Here is an 18,770-nt window from a genome sequence, read left to right on the forward strand (position 1 = left end):
GAAATGCACAATTGCACACGGAGGCTCCACCTACATGAAGCGCTGGTAAATGGTGGCCGGGGGTCAAGTGAACAGAGCACCCCACTGAGAAATGTTGGTCCACGATTCGTATCTCACAAGGACCAGGATATTTTTCCTCACTCCACCTCCTCCACTAGACCTTGGGTGGTTATCTGGGTGCTCTTTTTTTTGTTGCTTTTTGTGCTAATTTCTTTTTTTTTGGTGTGACGATAAAACAAGATCCTGCTCGCAGCATACTCTTTTTTATTTTTATTTTTTATAGCGAACATATAAGAAACAAATCATAGCTACAAGAATGTTGACCTAGAAAAAAATCCTTTGCAGCGATATATGTGTTGGTGGTGTTGACCGCAGAGTCAGTCCAGAGCAACCAAAAATTTTGAAGAATGTACATGATACATTTATTTTCGAATCAAGATATGGTCCATGTACGTTTCTGTAGCCAGCTGTCCCTTTGAAAAGCGATGAAGTCTTGAAACCATTCTAACTCTGATGTTCTCCTTTACGAAGGGGCACAACTGGTGTCTCAATATGGTTCTTCATCACCGTTTACAATTGGTGCCCTAATGGACTAACGCTGTGAACATGGTCCTCGAGCTAAACGCAGCCTTTGTTCCTCTATATCACAAGGATCACCGGTCAAGAAAACATTAGGCCACCGTAACAGGTCACAAAAAAGAGAAAGTATTGAAATTATAGTTATTATGTATATATACATGTATATGTTCAGTTCACAAAAGGCGTTAACACAGATAAGGATTTTTTTCTCACTGGAAGTGGCGAAAGCCGAGGTAATGTTAAGCTAAACAAAATGTCAGTCAAAGGAATGAAGTGCGAAGATCAACAGTGAACAGGCCTCAGTTTTCTGTCAGGGAATGGCAGCCAGAAGAAAAATTCCTCCTGCAACTGGCGATGAAACAAACATCAAACGAAAAAGAAAAGTTTTATTCCTCCCGCAAACAGGAGCTAACACTGTTGTTTCCGGAGGAGACTGAAGCTCACGACAGATTGGAAGGGGTGTAAACATTTCAGTATTTCAGTAACATACCATCCACCATTACCCATCTCTCTCACGAAACTGTGCGCACGTGCTTAACAACGTGAAGCCGACCAAAAGCTAAGCCAGCCAACCAGGAAGCATACGAGAACGTCGTGCGCACGTGCAGAAGGCAACGCCTGCCAATCAGGAGACAGACGCAGACGTCGCGCTCACGTGCAGCGGCCGAGCCAGCCAATCGGGAAGCAGATGAGGACGTCGTGCGCATGCGCAGCGGACGAAGACAGCCAGTCAAGAAGCAGGCGCAAAGGAAGTCGTATTCATGCAAATGCTGAATCGACCAATCAGGAAGCAGACGAGGACGTCGTGCGCACGTGCAGTGGGCCTGCGTCAGCTAACCAGGAAACAGACGAGCTGGTTATGTGCACGTGCTGCTGACGAGTTAGCCAGTCAAGAAAAGGAAGGTGTGGACGACTGCAAGGCGAGTTGACAGCAAGCTAAATGCAAGCACGTGCCTCAGCCGGGGCAGACGAGGAAGCCGCGTGTGTGTGCCGATGCATTCCTTTGCCAGGCAGTGGGGAGGGGAGGGGGGTCAGGAGGCGGAGATGCAGGCGGTGACAGAGCGGTCAGTTTTGGCGATCAGCAGGTTCAGCCGTGGTCCTGTGGTGCGGATCAGCTTCATGGCACTGGGACACACACACCATCAGATGACACATCCCTCATCAGTTGTTGAAAGAGACACAGAGAGGCAGACAGAAGACAAAGAAACACAGACTGAAGTCTTTATATATATCTTTACAACAATGAGAACGAAAAATACAAGTGCAAGAAAACAATTCTTCCATTGTTATGAACATTATTTTTCAAAAAAAAAGGAAAGAAAAAAATGATGACTGCTAATAGAAAACAGCAAAAGGAGCAACAAAAAAAGAGTGGGGGGGTTAGAGCGGGCGGGGTATTCAAACACTTAATTAAAGCCGCCAACGATTGAGTGTGCGGTGACAGCTAAGGAGAGCTTCCTCCTCCCTCCTTCTCTCTCACTCCACCCAAGTGGTAACGAACGTGGCACCGTACATGTAATCTACCCACCTGTTGTAATCAGCGCCCACGATGCTTCGTCCGTTGACGGCCAGGATCCGATCCCCCACCCGTATATGGCCACACAGCGCCGCTGGGGTACCCGGCAGGACGTTCCGGACGTAGATACCCGGCAACTTCAACGGCGTGTACTGAAGAAAAATCAAATAAAATCAACTACATGCCACTCGATCACTTTAAAGAGAAGCAAAATTCTATTTCCGTTCAAATCAATGCATATCACTTCAGATCAGATCAAAAGCAATAAGTCAACCAAGTGATGATAACGGTGGAAAGTGGTGTGGTGATAATGATAATGATAATTTTTTTTATTATAATACACAATAGCGCGCGCGCGCGCGCGCGCGCACACACACACACACACACACACACACACACACACACACACCACTGACACACACCAAGAGTTTGAGCAATCATTTCGATAATTCGTGGTTGAAAAGAAAAAAAACCCCAAAGGATTGCATATTGCATTTACAGAACACTTAACATATCAAGACATTTTATTTGAGGTAAACGAACGACAGTAAATATGCAGAAGACAGCCCTAGGGAGCAAATCAAATAATCAATCAAGTCGAAAATTATCTTACACCTACGACCTTAGACGTCGGGAATGTTGACTTTTAAATTGGATATGGGTTAATCAAGTTCGTGCCATCAATCATTTTGCTGGTCATTAATATTTTCATGAGGCGTTTGATTAAGCGGTTTGAATCTTCATCCTCCTAGTTTCTCTTTCGCTCTCTCTCTCTGTGCATCTCTTTCCCCAATTCCGACATCACCTTAATTATCAAGCCTTTTTTTTATCTTCGGCATCGTGATTTGTATCGCAATCATTATGTATATATGTATATGCATACATGCATACATATATACATACATATATACATGTGTGTAAGTGTGTGTGTGTGTGTGTGTGTGTGTGTGTGTGTGTGTGTGTGTGTTTCATTTATGTAATCTTATGTCCAACATTGCTTAAAGAATGTTCTTATTACTTCTTAATTTGTCAGGAAGAAAATCAAACTATCGTGACAGATGACTGATGGACAAATCCATCGATCAGCTGATGATCCATAAATCAAAACGAATCAACTCCCACATCCCCAAAACACACACACACACACACACACACACACACCTACACACACACACATACACCTACACACACACGCGCACGCACAGACAGACGGACAGGCAGACACACACACACACAAACACGCATCCATCCACCCCCCCCCCCCTCCCACACAGAGGACCCCACGTTTCTCAGCGCCTCACCATCCCGTCGATGAGACCCATGCCCAGCCGGGCGCCCTCCTTGTAGAGGGAGAGTGTGAAGACCTCCCCGGTGATCTCCCCCTTGGTGCTGCTGTCCCTCTCCTGGGGCATCTTGTGGCGGTACCTCACGCGGGTGGGGCTCAGCTCACCCGACTGGCTGGGGTCACTGTCGTAGCCTGCAAAATGTGTGTGGACAGGTGACAAGACACAGTTGTGTTTTTGAAAGGTTTAGCTGTGCTGTGTAGAAACCGATAAACGAGGATAAGACAGGGATATGGGATATCTAACAGTTAGGGGATAGGGTTATGTAACAGCTGGAAGCTCATCTAAAGTTATTATAGGAACAAATTGTTTAGTATATATGAACAACTGCTGATGTCAAAGATTATTTGAAAAGAAACAAACAATACATGTTATCTCTTAGCCTTGGGTTATGAAAAAGCGAGTGACGCGGTGTCTGAAATATCTATATTGGAAACACTAAATTTATTTGAAATCGGAAAACTTTTAATACAGTACGTTACTGTATTGTTTAAAGGCATTTAGTAGCATAAGCCATGGGGTGAATATGTACAATTGTTGTGTTGAAACGCGGAATAAGACACGATTACCCCTTTTTAATCTAACCTTTCATTTTGGGAGTAGATTTGTTTGCAATAAAAATCAAGAATTGCAAAATTACCGAAATTACCCCCCCTTCCCTCCGCCCACCCCTGCCCTCCACCCTACCCCCAACCACACACACACACACACACACTGAAAATAAAGCAATTAGCCGACGACACATCACGTTTTGGAAAATCGTGACAACTTGAATAAGGCGGTGGACACAATGAATGATTTTTCACGCTTTTCAGGTCTGAATCTTAATGTTAAAATGTTGAAAAAAAACAAACAAACCCCAAACCATGAAGATTGGATGTACAGAAAACAATTTGCCCTTTGGTGTAACAAACAACATAAAGACATTAGGAAAAACAATTAAGTTACTGTTAAATCCGGCAACCAGGATATATCTACAATAAACACAGAGCAAACGTGATCCGAGTATTCCTGGTAAAATGGCATATCTTCCAACGATGACATTTTGGAAAACTTGCGAACAATCTAAGTGCATTCGAACTAAAGTGCACACCCGAGAATTTAAAAAATACAGAGTGTATTTTGACAGCAGATATTACAAACACACTTAAAATGCAAGAAATCGTATCAGCTGTTACGGAATGATAACTTAATCCAACCTCCTTTCCATCTATTTTAAGAATACGTATTCACGTTCGCACATGTACGCAAACGCACACGCACAGACACAGACACAAACAGACACACACAGACAAACAGACAGACAGACAGACACACACACACACACACACACACACAGGTACGCACGCACGTTCGCACACGTATTCAATATTAACGAAAATTAACATTTTTCCTAAGGTTCACTCAGACTTACTGAAGTGTGTTTGCCATAATTTCTGTTTGCTTTGTTCCTCATTAAACCGAGTATTCGATCCATAGCTTGCTACATAAAACCTTTTTTGTTTGGAAAAAAAACGTGTTTTTTTTTTAACCTGACAGAGCTTCGGGAAATTGTATCTTTTTTAACATGTGTCTTTTGTTCTTTTTTAGGAGTGAGGAAAATCTGGGCAAAGTGCTTTTACCAAGAACACGGTATCTGGAACTCAGACCGCTGATGAACACTGGATCAGAGCTCCAACGTTGACCTGACCGATTCTGACATGGCGCCCTCTTTCACCAGTGATCAGCTGGGCTCGATGTCCAGATTCGGCATGGTTTTGTGTCCTCGGGAAAGGCATTTTACTCCGATTTTCCTCACTCCGCCCAGCTGTCAATAGACCTATATACCTGAATTCGGTTGCGGAAGGTTTATTAAAAGCGGCGGCAGAGAGTGATTAAAACACGCCTTCTTTTGCCGATACCTATGTACATGAATTGTGACGTTACTGCACCTATGGTCGTAAAAAGTTTATTCTGTGCAAACTGACACGGCATGTATTGTTATCTAACTTGAGTGCATGTTCTCCGCCATTGAGTTTATTTATTTCTCTCCCTCTCTCTCTCTCACTGAATTTTGGAGAGAAAAAACCCCAAACCCAAACAAACTTGAAAAATGAAGGCAGTACACTGCTTTTTCCCTGTAGCTCCCCAAGTGAAAACACTCACCATTCATCAAGACATCGTCAGCCCCGTCATTCAGAGGTAACACTCTGAGCTGCCTCGCACTGCCGCTCGGCGTCTCTTCCTTCATCACGTCTATGTAAATATCATCCGGGAAAGTTTCCACCGTCACGTGACCGCTGTCAGGCTCCTGGTGCATGTCCACTTTCACCACTTCCGGTTTGTCCCCTTTGTTCTTCTCCTTGCTCAACATGCCCGTGGAGTGGCGCCGAAAGTCCGAAGAGCCGAGAGAAGACGCACGAGTTAGAGGCGGGGCGTCTGCTGTCTGGATGAACACTTCGTCCGAAACGACAGAGTCCGAGGCAGTGCCCGACAGATCCTCCGGGGGCAGTTCTAACGGGGGAACCTTGTTCATCACTCTTTTCTCCTGTAGCGAAAGCGGACCGTTCGTTAAGACCACGCCGTTGAGATGTCTTCGCCTGGGGTCGTGACCTTTAGGGTCTTGTGGACCCAAGGAGGGGTTGGGATCTGGAGGCAACCTGGAGTCCTGTATCTTGTGCGAGTCCTGAGGGGGGTTTCTTTTCCCTTCCGGGAACTGTCTGTTGTGTAAAATACTGTTTGCTTTGTGGTAAGGAGGGGGTTCCCGTTTCAAGCTGGAGGCGACCTGTGTGTCGGTGGAGGAAGCAGGGGGTCCAGGAAGGCGGGTTCCGTGCTGGTCTCTGTGGTCTTGCTGCGGTCTGCCGTTGGCGTGGCTGGGTGGCACGCAGTAGTGGGGCGTCCCAGCGCTTTGGGTCAGGCGCTCCGGAACTTTAGGCTCCTGCCTAGAACGAATGATCCCGTCACTGGCACTCACACCTTTACTCCTGGTGCTGGAGCTCGTAACCCTGGCATAGTCCGGGACGTTTTTAAAGGACACCTTGGCGCTGCTGCTGTTGCTGCTGCTGCCGTTCCCAGTGGCAGCCCTGGCGCTCTGGACACCGGTCACCCTGTGCTCGGGGAACGGCTGGACAGGGGGGTCAGCGAACTGGATGGTGGAGCTCCTGGGGGGCAACTTGGGGGGCAGAGGTGGCGGCGACTCGTCGTCCCGAGGTTTGTGCCGGTGGGGGATGGGAGGACTCTGAGGATCCGAAGATGGAGGGTTGTGCGTGTTGTTGTTGTTTTTATTGCTGTTGTTATTGCCGTTCACCTTAAGGTGCTGTGGAGGTAGTGGCGGTGCCAGTCTGCTGTCGTGACGGTGCTGGCTGTGGCTAAGGCTGGGAGAGAGGTCGGAGGTGAAGAACGTGTCCTGAGAACCGGCGGCAGTGGCAGAAGCAGGAGGTGGAAGAGGAGGCGGGAGCTTAGGAAGAGGGTGGTCCGGTGGTCGCCGTGCCCACGAGTCTGAGTTCCGCTCACCCTGCGCTCCTCCTGCAACACGTGCATGTTTCATCATCATCATCGTTGTCGTCATCGTCATCATTGTTATCGTAACACAATCATTATCATTGTCATCGTCGTCGTCGTTTCTGTCTCAATGTGTATTTCTATCTATCTGTCTGTTGGTCGGTCTGCTTACCCCCTCTCCTCCATCCCTCTCTTTCTTTCTCCCCACACACCTCTAGTTCGTCACCCCCACACTCCTTCACAACCATTTACCCCTCCATTCTTCTACACACACACACACACACACACACACACACGCCTCCTTTCAAGAAAGCTCACATACTCACCAACCACCAAACCTGCCACAACACCCCTTGCTCTCTAACCAGTGCCGGTGTTACCTGTGGTGCCGGAGTGCGTGGCGAAGAGCCGGGTGAGGGTGTCCAGGTGCCTGTAAAGGGCAGGGGGAAAGGTGTCGGTCAGATCCACCCCGGGTCCGTGACGGGGCAGCACGAAAGACGGGTGGGACGAAAGGCTGATCGTCACGTCTGCACCAATGATGATGAAAATAATAATAATAATAATAATAATACCTTTTATTTTCAGTCTAATATCATTGTCTTAGATGAACAGACTATAAATGAATAAATAAACGAACAAACGTTTGCACCACGACAAGACAAGACATGACAAGGCCAGACTAGACAAGACAAGACATTACAAACCAAGATAAGACAAGACATGACAAACCAAGACAACACAAGATTAGATGTGACAAATCAATATAAGACAAGACATGACAAATCAAGATGTGACAAGACGTGGCAAACCAAGATAAGACAGGACAAGACATGACAAACCAAGGTAAGACAGAACAAGACATGACAAACCAAGACAAGTCAAGACACATCAAGATAACAAGACAAGACATGACAAGACAAACCAAGACACATCAAGATAACAAGACAAGACATAACAAAACAAGACATGGCAATCAAGATAACAAGACATTACAAGACAAACCAAGATAAGACAAGACATGACAAACCTAGATAAGACAAGACATGACAAACCAAGATAAGACAAGACAAGGCACATCAAGATAATAAGACAAGACATGACAATCAAGATAACAAGACATGACAAGACAAACCAAGATAAGACAAGACAAGACATGACAAGACAAACCCAAATAACACAAAACATGACAAATCAAGATAACAAGACAAACCAAGATAAGACAAGACAAACCAAGATAAGACAAGACATGACAAATCAAGATAACATGTCATGACAAGACAAAACAGAAATAACATGACAAACCGAGATGAGACATGACAAACTGAGATAAGACATGACAAGCCGAGATAAGACATGACAAACCTAAGTGAGACAAGACATGACAAACTGAGATAAGATATGACATGACAAACCGAGTTAAGACAGGAGGAACAAAGATAAGACAAGACATGACAAATCAAGATAAGACACGACAAACCGAGATAAGATACGACATGACAAACCGAGATAAGACATGACACGAAAAACCAATATAAGACAAGACATGACAAATGAAGATAAGACAAGGGAAAGTCAATACAAGTCAAGACAGGCCATTTTTATTTCAGGAATCTCCCGTGGCAGACCTGTACATGAAAATGTTGCATATCTCATGTAACTGAATCAAAACGTGAAACACATCCATTCGGCATTGTGCTCATAATGGCCATCACACCTGGTCGGTTGAGAAGAACATATTGGAGAGAAAAAAAACACGTGCGTGTATTAAACAACATATACAAGATACAATGTTTAAATGTGTACATGAAAGAAGTCAGTGGATGTTTCTCCTGTACGTGAATTAAAAAAATGTTGTCGTTAACACACACACACACACACACACACACACACACGTGAACTCACACACACACGCACGTCCGCACGCACGCACGCACGCACACGCACCCACACACACACACACACACACACACACGTGAACTCACACACACACACACACACACACACACACGTGAACTCACACACACACGCACGTATGCACGCACGCGCACGCGCGCGCGCGCACACACACACACACACACACACACACACACACACACACGTGAACTCACACACACACACGCACCCACACACACACACACAGAACATCATAACCACTGAACTAATCAACCAAACTGCTCAACAAAATAAACGGACGGACCATCGGAGAGAGTGACCCCGGGTGGGGGGAGCCAGGAGGCGGGTGGGGGCTGACCGTCCGAGAACTGGTACTCGCTCAGAACCTTCAGCAGCTGGCTCTCCGAGAGCGGCGAGTACTGCTTGCGAAAACACGGCCAGTCCATCTGGAGAGAGAGACAGAGATAGATAGAGTGACAGTCCCACACTACAGGTTATTATTCATTCAGTCCATCTGGAGAGAGAGAGAGAGAGAGAGAGAGAGAGAGAGTCCCACACCACAGGTCATTATCCAGTCAGTCCATCTGGGGAGAGAGTCCCACACCATAGGTAATTATTTATTCAGGCCATCTGGAGAGAGAGAGAGAGAGAGAGAGAGAGAGAGAGAGAGAGAGAGAGAGAGAGATAACGATAACGATGTATTAATCAGAAGGCCAAAGCCCCTTACTGAAGGGGGGGCATACAAGAAAATAAATAAGGAAAATGACTTGACACGATAAACCAACATCACAAATCAACCAAAAGTAGCTAATACAATACTCAACAACATTCACAAAATAACGATTCGAAGTCTCTTCAATGCCTCATATAAGTATATATGGCCAAGTTTTGTTGGGTAAGCTCATGTTTTGACGACATGAGCAGATTAAATCTAAAAGCACAGGGATTTTTTTAAATAATATTTAGGTCGAATTAATCTTTGTCTGAGGTCACTCAAAGCAGGGCAACATAACAAAAAATGCAATTCATCTTCCCTACCCAGGTTGCACAATCGACACGTATATACATATTCACTCCTACTACAGTATCCGAAACTGTGAACAGCAATATTAGAAACACCAAATCGAAATTTTGTCAGTGCACTTTTTACATATTTGTTATTTCCATCCCAATATATGGTTCAGGCCCCTGCGATGTTTTAAAGATTCTAAACTGTGCAGATCTATCGCTAGTTTCCATATGGTCATGCCAATCTTGCCACCTACAATCAACTATTCGCTGTCTAAAACACTTGATAAAATATGCAATATCTTCAACACCCTGATTATCCCACACAAAAGAATAACCATAAGAATTTAAGAAAATTGAGTATTTTGAGACAAAGAGAGAGAGAGAGGGAGAGAGTCCCACACAACAGGTAATCATTCAGTCAGTCCATCTGGAGAGAGAGAGAGTCCCACACCATAGGTCATTATCTGTTCAGTCTCTCTGAACAGTCTTGTTTGTTTGCTTGTTTGTTAATTTGTTTATTTACTTCTTAGATGATGACATTATTGTTAATAATTATGTGCAGAACCTTGGGCGTGGTATGATGTTTAATGGTATGAACCGTATTGCACCAACATGCATTTGTTCAGTGAATGTGTGCATGACCTCAGACTCAATGAAGTCCCTCACCCATTTTAGGGATTGTGTGTAATTTCTGATCCAGTCGGTGATATTATAAAATCACTGAATCGGGCGGGATCATGAAATCTCAAATATATCTATAAATCGGTATCGGTGTCAGGAATTTCATGACATCCCTAATTGGCAATTTTACGACTATTTGCACAGGAACAAACAAACAAACACACACACACACACACATGCACATGCATGCCCATTGACGCACGCCTGGCGACCTAAAATCGACAGTTCCCGGGGGACTGCCGGCGCTGAGGCACTGCGCAAGACGAAGAAGGGTGTGTCTGTATATGAAGGCTGTGGACTCAGAAAGAACGGCTAGGGAGTGTGAGTGTGGTGTGATGGAGTAGAAGACATAACAGAGGAAAAGAAATTAGAAAAATACAATAAGTAAATATTTATCTCTTGACCTGTTTCATGACGTATCAGCAATTTCTTATTGGTGATTCTGATTGATTAATGAATGGATTCAAAATTGATTAAGCCTGTACATCTACGCCTATCACCATCCCCTGCCCCCAGATACCCCATGCCTTCTTACCGCACCCCTCTTCCTTCTTCCCCCGTCCTCCCACCGTACCCCCCCCCCACCACACATATCCACAACCATACCACCCCATCCCCCACATGCACAGACACACACACACACACAAATACACACACATACCCACATCTATACCACCACTATCATCACACACATACCCACATCCATACCACATACAGACACACACATACCTATATCTATATCCCCCACACCCTACCCCCACACATACCCACATCTATACCCCCCTAATCCCCACCCCCCACACATATCCACATTTATACCCCCACACCCCTACACACACACACATACCCACATCTAAACCCTCACACACATACAAATATATAAATACACATACCCACATCTTTACCCCCCACCCCACCCACCACCCACATATCCGTATCTATACCCCACACCCCTCCACACACACATACCCACATCTATACCCCACACCCCTCCACACACACATACCCACATCTATACCCCCACACCCCTCCACACACCCACATCTATACCCCCACCCCACACACATACCCACGTCTATACTCCCCCTACACACATACTATACCTCCAAACCCTTCCACACACACATACCCACATCTATACCTCCACACCACCCCACACACACATACCCACATCTATACCACCACACCCCTCCACACACATATCCACATCTATCCCCCACACTTCTCCACATACATATCCACATCTATTCCCCCACATCCCTTCACACACACACATACCCACATCTATTCCCCCACACCCCTTCACACACATACCCACATCTATACCACCACACCCATCCACACACACATATCCACATCTATCCCCCACACTTCTCCACACACATATCCACATCTATTCCCCCACACCCCTCCACACACACATACCCACATCTATTCCCCCACACCCCTCCACGCACGCATACCCACATCTATACCCCCACACCCCTCCACGCACACATACCCACATCTATACCCCCACACCCCTCCACGCACACATATCCACATCTATACCCCCCACCCTACACACATACCCACGTCTATACTCCCCCTACGCACATACCCACATCTACCCCCATCACTCACACCCAAACACACACACACACATACCCACATCCATCCCCCACAATCACACCCAAATAAACACACACATACCCACATCTACCCCACCCCCATAACCCCCCCCCCCACCCAACACCCACACATACACACCCACACCCACCCTGAGCAAGGTGTGTCTGGAGGTGGCCAGGAGGTCAACGAGGGAGAGGAGCCGCTCGGACACCTGCAGGTAGTGGGTCTCCAGCCCCACGGAGCCCACCCAGTCCTCCAGCTGGCTGACACAGGCCTGCAGCCTCACCCCCACGCTCCAACAGAACGGCCTCGTGCCGCATCCCCCGCCTGCAGGCACGTGCCACCCGACCTCGTTGGGGTTCATCTTATCTCTTGGTGGTGTTGTGGTGATGGTGGTGTTGTGGTGATGGTGGTGGTGTTGTGATGGTGATGGTGGTGGTAATGGTGATGGCGATGTTTTGTGATGGTGATGTTGTAGTGAAGGTGGTGTTGTGGTGAAGGTGGTGTTGTGGTATTGGTGATGTTGGTGTTGCGGTGATGGTGGTGGTGTTGTGATGGTGATGGTGGTGGTAATAGTGATGGCGATGTTTTGTGATGGTGACTGTGGTGATGGTGGTGTTGTGTGATGGTGATGTTGTGGTGAAGGTGGTGTTGTGGTATTGGTGATGTTGGTGTTGTGGTGATGGTGGTGGTGTTGTGATGGTGATGGTGGTGGTAATGGTGATGGCGATGTTTTGTGATGGTGATTGTGGTGATGGTGGTGTTGTGTGATGATGATGTTGTGGTGAAGGTGGTGTTGTGGTATTGGTGATGGTGGTGGTGTTGTGATGGTGATGGTGGTGTTGTGGTGATGGGGATGTTGTGTGATGGTGGTGTTGTGTGATGGTGATGTTGTGGTGAAGGTGGTGTTGTGGTATTGGTGATGTTGGTATTGTGGTGAAGGTGATGGTGGTGGTGTTGTGATGGTGATGGTGGTGGTAATGGTGATGGCGATGTTTTGTGATGGTGATTGTGGTGATGGTGTTGTGTGATGGTGATGTTGTGGTGAAGGTGGTGTTGTGGTATTGGTGATGTTGGTGTTGTGGTGATGGTGGTGGTGTTGTGGTGGTGATGGTGGTGTTGTGGTGATGGCGATGTTGTGTGATGGTGATTGTGGTAATGGTGATGGTGTTGTGTGATGGTGATTGTGGTGAAGGTGGTGTGGTGGTGGTGATGGTGATGGTCTGGTGGTGATGGTGATGTTGTGGTGATGGTGGTGTTGTGGTGAAGGTGGCGTTGTGGTGATGGTGATCGTGGTGGTGTTGTTGTGATGGTGGTGTTGTGTGATGGTGGTGATGATGATATTGATGTTGATGATGATGATGATGATGGTGTTGGTGTGGATGATGATCAGCAGTAGTAGTAGTAGTAATCGCGTTCATTATTATTGTCATTGTTATTTTTATTAGTATTACTATCAGTAGTAGTAGTAGTAGTAGTAGTAGTAGTAGTAGTACTGCAGCGTTGGGGGCTAGTTGGCCTTTAGGAACCGTCCCAACGCCGACTGTCCTATAACCCTCTTGGCCGAGAGAGTGGAGATGTAACTTGGGCAAGACACTCTCCACTTTGATCAAATTCTAGCCCAGATAGTCGGGACAGCAGTTACCTCTTCTGCTGTTCTGATGGTCATAGTCGAACACGACTGACTATCATACATACAGTAGTATGAGTAGTAGCAGTAGTAGTAGTGGTAGTAGTAGTAGTAGTAGTAGTAACAGTAGTAGCATTGTTGCTGTTCTTGTTGATGTTCATATTGTCGTTATTCTTCTTATCATTATTACTATCATTATCATCGTAGTCGTAGTCGCCGTCACGGACCAACACTATTGCACACACACACACACGCACACACACACACATGCACACACACACTTGCAACGCACTTTTCGACATCAGCTTGTTGAAGAGGGTGGTGGTGACGAAAAAGATTAAATACGTCAGCAGCTGGATGATGACGTCGTTGTGAAGGCTGACGTCCTCGCTGACGTCCAGCGTGGTCCGAAGCACGTGCAGCACGCGCTCCATGCCGGCCACCGCGCGTGCCTTGTCGGTGTGGGAGGGGGAGGTGGGGGGATGGAGGATCTGAGCCACTGGAGCGAAGAGCACCTGGAGAAACACAGCCACATAAAATACTCACTGTATTTTCGAAAACCAACAACAAAAGGCCGTGGAACAGTCGCAAAGTTTGTTACTTTTTTTTTCTTTTACATCACCCTCCTAGCTATCCAAATACTCACCCATACCACAAACACCATTCCTCGTTCTCTCTCTTCTTCTTCTTCGTCTCTCTCTCTCTCTCTCAACACACACACACACACACACACACACACACACACACACACACACACACACAGTATCCAAACCCGACCCTGGTCCCCTTCACCCCATATCCTCTCTCCCCCACAAACACATCTTCATGCTCCTGACACCCTTACCCACACTGTCAACAACTCCCATCCACTTTTTACCTTACTGGTGGAATACACCGTCTGGTAACCATCTCTTCTTCTAACCCATCCATCTGCTCACCCATACCACAAACCCTACCTCCATTACCTGCACACACACACACACAAACACACATACGCGCGCGCGCGCGCATCCGTCCCCACTCCTGTCCCCTCCCCCAGTCACTCCCTCCCCCACACACCTTCCTCCCAGGAGAGCAGATGCCTGACCTCCACAAAACTCCACGCGCAATATATTCTTTATTACGATGATGACAAATGATGATGAACTCCCTTTTTTTTTTACCTTAGTTATCGCCCAACGCTCAGCTAATATCACAGACTGACATAAGCTTACCCGCAGCTGTGCCAACAGCAAAGTGACAGCTGTATTATCAAAGGTTTCTCCATGTGATGGACTATGACTCTCAAACTAGGATGCAAGACTGCACCGGCTGTTAGTGCTGTAGCCTTCTGGAACTTGGCCTTTGGGAACCATCCCCAATACCGACCGTCCTAAAACCCTCTTGGCCGGGAGAGTGGGGATGTAACTTGGGAAAGACATTCTCCATTATAAGCAAATCCCAGCCAAGTTAGTCGGGACAGCGGTTGCCTCCTCTGCTGTTCTGACGGTACATAGTCGGACACGACTGACGATCATACCTTAGTAATGGAATACACCGTCTGCTGGAACATGAAGCTGATCATCTCCTCCAGGCCCTCACACAGCTCTTGCAGGCTGGCCGTGACGTCAGAGGAAGAAGGAGACGACGGAAGAGGTTCTCCCGCCGCTGCCAGGCTGGCCCGGAAGTGGGCGGAAGTGACGTGGTTGTGGATGCGCACGACGTTGGCGAGCCAGCAGAGCAGCTCCAGCAGCGGGTCTCCGTCCCGACTTTCGTCAGTCTGTGAGGGGTCTGTGCCGTCCTCCCATGGGGCTGGGGCGTACAGGCTGCTGCTCGAAAAAAGAAAGAAAGAAAGAAAGAATAAATAAATAGATAACTAAATACCAAGATAAATGAATAAATAAATGGATGGATAAATAAACAGATAAATGAATCAATTTGCAAATCCGTTGCGGTCTCAGGACTATGTGCAGAAACGTTTGTGAAGTTTGTGTGGATATATGTATGTGCATATGTGTATGTACGCGTGTAGTTTGTGAGTGTGTGTGGAGGGGAGTGGGCAGGGGAGAGTGCGTGTGTATACGTACATGCTTGCGTGTGTGTGTGTGCGTACACACACACACACACACACACACATATATATATATATATATATATATATATAGAGAGAGAGGTGTGTGTGTGTGTGTGTGTGTGTGTGTGTGTGTGTGTGTGTGTGTGTGTGTGTATGCACACACATAGGGTAAAAAGCCAACAACATAACAACACAGCTTTTGTAGTTATTTTTTAAATAGAAGAAAGAAAGAAAGAAAATCACACAAGACACTGATGGCTATTTATTTTGCTTTAAAAAAAAAAATTAATGTGCTGTGATGGAAAAGACAAAGAGATGAACAGGCGAGAAAGGCGGGGGGTCTGAAATCGCAAGTGCGCAAAAACGGTTCACACGAAAGGAAAACACAGAGAGAGAAAAAAAAAAAAAAAAAGCGGGAGGAAGGGGGAAGGCGGGGGGGGGGGGGGGGGGGCGGGGGGGGGGGGCAGACACCACCATTCAGCTGACGGGACATCCGCACTGTCCACTGCCCCAACCACTCCACACAGGCACCCAGAGATCACCACCGACTGGTTCCAACCTCGACAACACGGCGGGGGAATGTTCATAATGGCTCAGCTTGTTGCTGGTCTCTATCCGCCCATCTTAACCTGTCTGCCTTTTTTTTCCCCTGCCTATCCATTTTACTGTGATGTTGAAATGTCTTCACGCATCATCTGTCTTCGAACCCAGTCACCCTAGTTTGCTGAGTCACACCAACCCATCCACCCAAGGGGGGTAGGTGCCCGTTCTTTCACCGTGGACGGTCAAAAGACCTGCTCACATTGTTCGGTGCATTCGAGCAAAAACTAGAATGAAGCTTTGCGCTCGCTGTTCCTTCGTGCGATCGGCTTGGTGACAACTCTGTGCCTTGCAGCCGATGCAGGTGTGCAAATCAGTCTGGAAACGTAATCGCTTGGCATCAAATCGGCGCGGAAAACGTTGTTCGTTTCAGGATGTGACAGAGAATTAAAGGCTAGTTAGTTAAAGGTCTCATAGCGTTTTGTAGTCATCATGGCAATGAATTCATATCCACTGTGTCTATGGCTCGATGTAGGAAAGCGGGGCCCAATATTGCTCCCTTCCGCCGTTTTAACATTCACTGCCGGAGTCAGGTACCTTTCACACCTGGGTGAAGTGGTGAAAATCAAAGTCTTTTCTGAAAACACATCACACCGAAACGAGGCCTCAAACCCTGACCACAGGTGAAAACTTGATCACAAAGTCCGACGTCCTACCGATTCTGTCTCCATCACAGAATTATCTATTAAGTGATTTTCAAAACCAGCGTAAAACCACCTATCAATTTTCATCCGAAGGCCCTATGACCTTGACACCAGTCAATCCAAACTAGAACCTGTTAAGGTGAAAGCCAGCGGCGGTTCCGTCGTCATCTTTCGTCCTAACTGGATGTTATGTTCCGTCCTCATCTTTCGTCCTATCTGGGTGTTATGTTCCGTCCTCATCTTTCGTCCTAACTGGATGTTATGTTCCGTCGTCATCTTTCGTCCTATCTGGGTGTTATGTTCCGTCGTCATCTTTCGTCCTATCTGGGTGTTATGTTCCGTCGTCATCTTTCGTCCTAACTGGATGTTATGTTCCGTCGTCATCTTTCGTCCTATCTGGGTGTTATGTTCCGTCGTCATCTTTCGTCCTATCTGGGTGTTATGTTCCGTCGTCATCTTTCGTCCTAACTGGGCGTTATGTTCCGTCGTTATCTTTCGGCCTAACTGGATGTTATGTTTCGCTCTTCGATGACTCGCTTCGTGGTTGAACTTGTTAATTTCTTTCAACAGTTCGAGCTCTTTCAGAAGCGGTGTTGCACTTGTCAAGTTATGTCGCTCGAGGGCAAGAACGAGGACTGTCTCGAGTCAGTCGAACAGTGTGACAGAACCTTCATAACGGTATTTGAAACTGGGACTCGAGTGGCGGAAGAGATTAAACAGCGGCCTTCAGGACGCATGGACACGGACCTGCCCCTCCAGTGGTCTCTGGTCCAAACACAGGTGTTCAGTCCTCTGTTCCCGGGTGGCATTGTATGACTGAAGCAGTGGAATTGATTGTTATGCACTGTGTCCCATTGTGATCACAGAGAGAGAGTGTTCATGTGTGTGTGATTGAGCGGGTCTGTATAAGTATTATGTGCGTGTCGTGTTTGTGTACATCTGAATGCATGCGTTTGCATGTATGTGTGTGCAATCGATTGTGCACGTGCGTGCGTGTGTGTATATATGTATGTGTGTATGCATGCGCACACACACACACAAACATATATATATATATATATTACAATCATATATATATATATATATAAACACATACATATATATGTATATATATATGCATATATATATATGTATGCACACACACACACACACACACACACACATATATATATATATATATATATATATATGTGTGTGTGTGTGTGTGTGTGTGTGTGTGTGTGTGTGTGTGTGTGTGTAAAAAACAAGCAAATGACGCATCAGCAGCAAAACAAGGAAGCGACGAAGTATAAAGATAAGTAAATCATCACTCCCCCCCATTCCCCCCCCCCCCTCCCTCCCCCCCATCCCCTCAAAAGCGCGAGTCCAGCAGACTGTGACGACCAGAATGGAGCTTGAGCGAACAAATCGACAGTCTCCAGGTAAAAACAAAACAAACCGAAACGTGCTTGCGTGATCTCTAAAATCACAGGGTCTGTTTTGATCAAAAGTGGAACATGGGCGCACACACACGCACACACACAAACACACACACACACAAAGATATATATATATATATATATATATATATATATATGTATATATGTGTGTAAGCCCAACACGCTTATATCACAGACTGACATAAGTTTACATTTGGGCCAACAGCAAAGTGAGAGCTGTATTATCAATGGCTTCTCCAGTCAATGGGAAACCATTTACAGCTTAGTCTTTTGTGAAGGACTATGACTCA

The 18,770-nt window shown here is 46.4% G+C and overlaps 1 protein-coding gene across 1 annotated transcript in view; it reads right to left on the minus strand.

The window, feature by feature from the left end:
• Nucleotides 1-675: 675 nt before the first annotated feature.
• The window catches only part of LOC143282356 (uncharacterized), a 46,434-nt gene continuing 28,339 nt past the window's right edge, over nucleotides 676-18,770 (minus strand). The window contains exons 4-13 of the mRNA XM_076588004.1: nucleotides 16,935-16,943; nucleotides 15,264-15,552; nucleotides 14,037-14,259; nucleotides 12,263-12,441; nucleotides 9,116-9,257; nucleotides 7,299-7,445; nucleotides 5,584-6,942; nucleotides 3,397-3,572; nucleotides 2,108-2,247; nucleotides 676-1,704 (exon numbers count right to left, since the gene is read on the minus strand). Coding sequence (XP_076444119.1) covers nucleotides 1,611-1,704; nucleotides 2,108-2,247; nucleotides 3,397-3,572; nucleotides 5,584-6,942; nucleotides 7,299-7,445; nucleotides 9,116-9,257; nucleotides 12,263-12,441; nucleotides 14,037-14,259; nucleotides 15,264-15,552; nucleotides 16,935-16,943 — 2,758 coding nt within the window. The 3' untranslated portion in view covers nucleotides 676-1,610. The remainder of the gene's footprint in view (nucleotides 1,705-2,107; nucleotides 2,248-3,396; nucleotides 3,573-5,583; nucleotides 6,943-7,298; nucleotides 7,446-9,115; nucleotides 9,258-12,262; nucleotides 12,442-14,036; nucleotides 14,260-15,263; nucleotides 15,553-16,934; nucleotides 16,944-18,770) is intronic.

Source organism: Babylonia areolata, chromosome 1 (assembly GCF_041734735.1).
Source record: "Babylonia areolata isolate BAREFJ2019XMU chromosome 1, ASM4173473v1, whole genome shotgun sequence".
Taxonomy (NCBI): domain Eukaryota; kingdom Metazoa; phylum Mollusca; class Gastropoda; order Neogastropoda; family Buccinidae; genus Babylonia; species Babylonia areolata.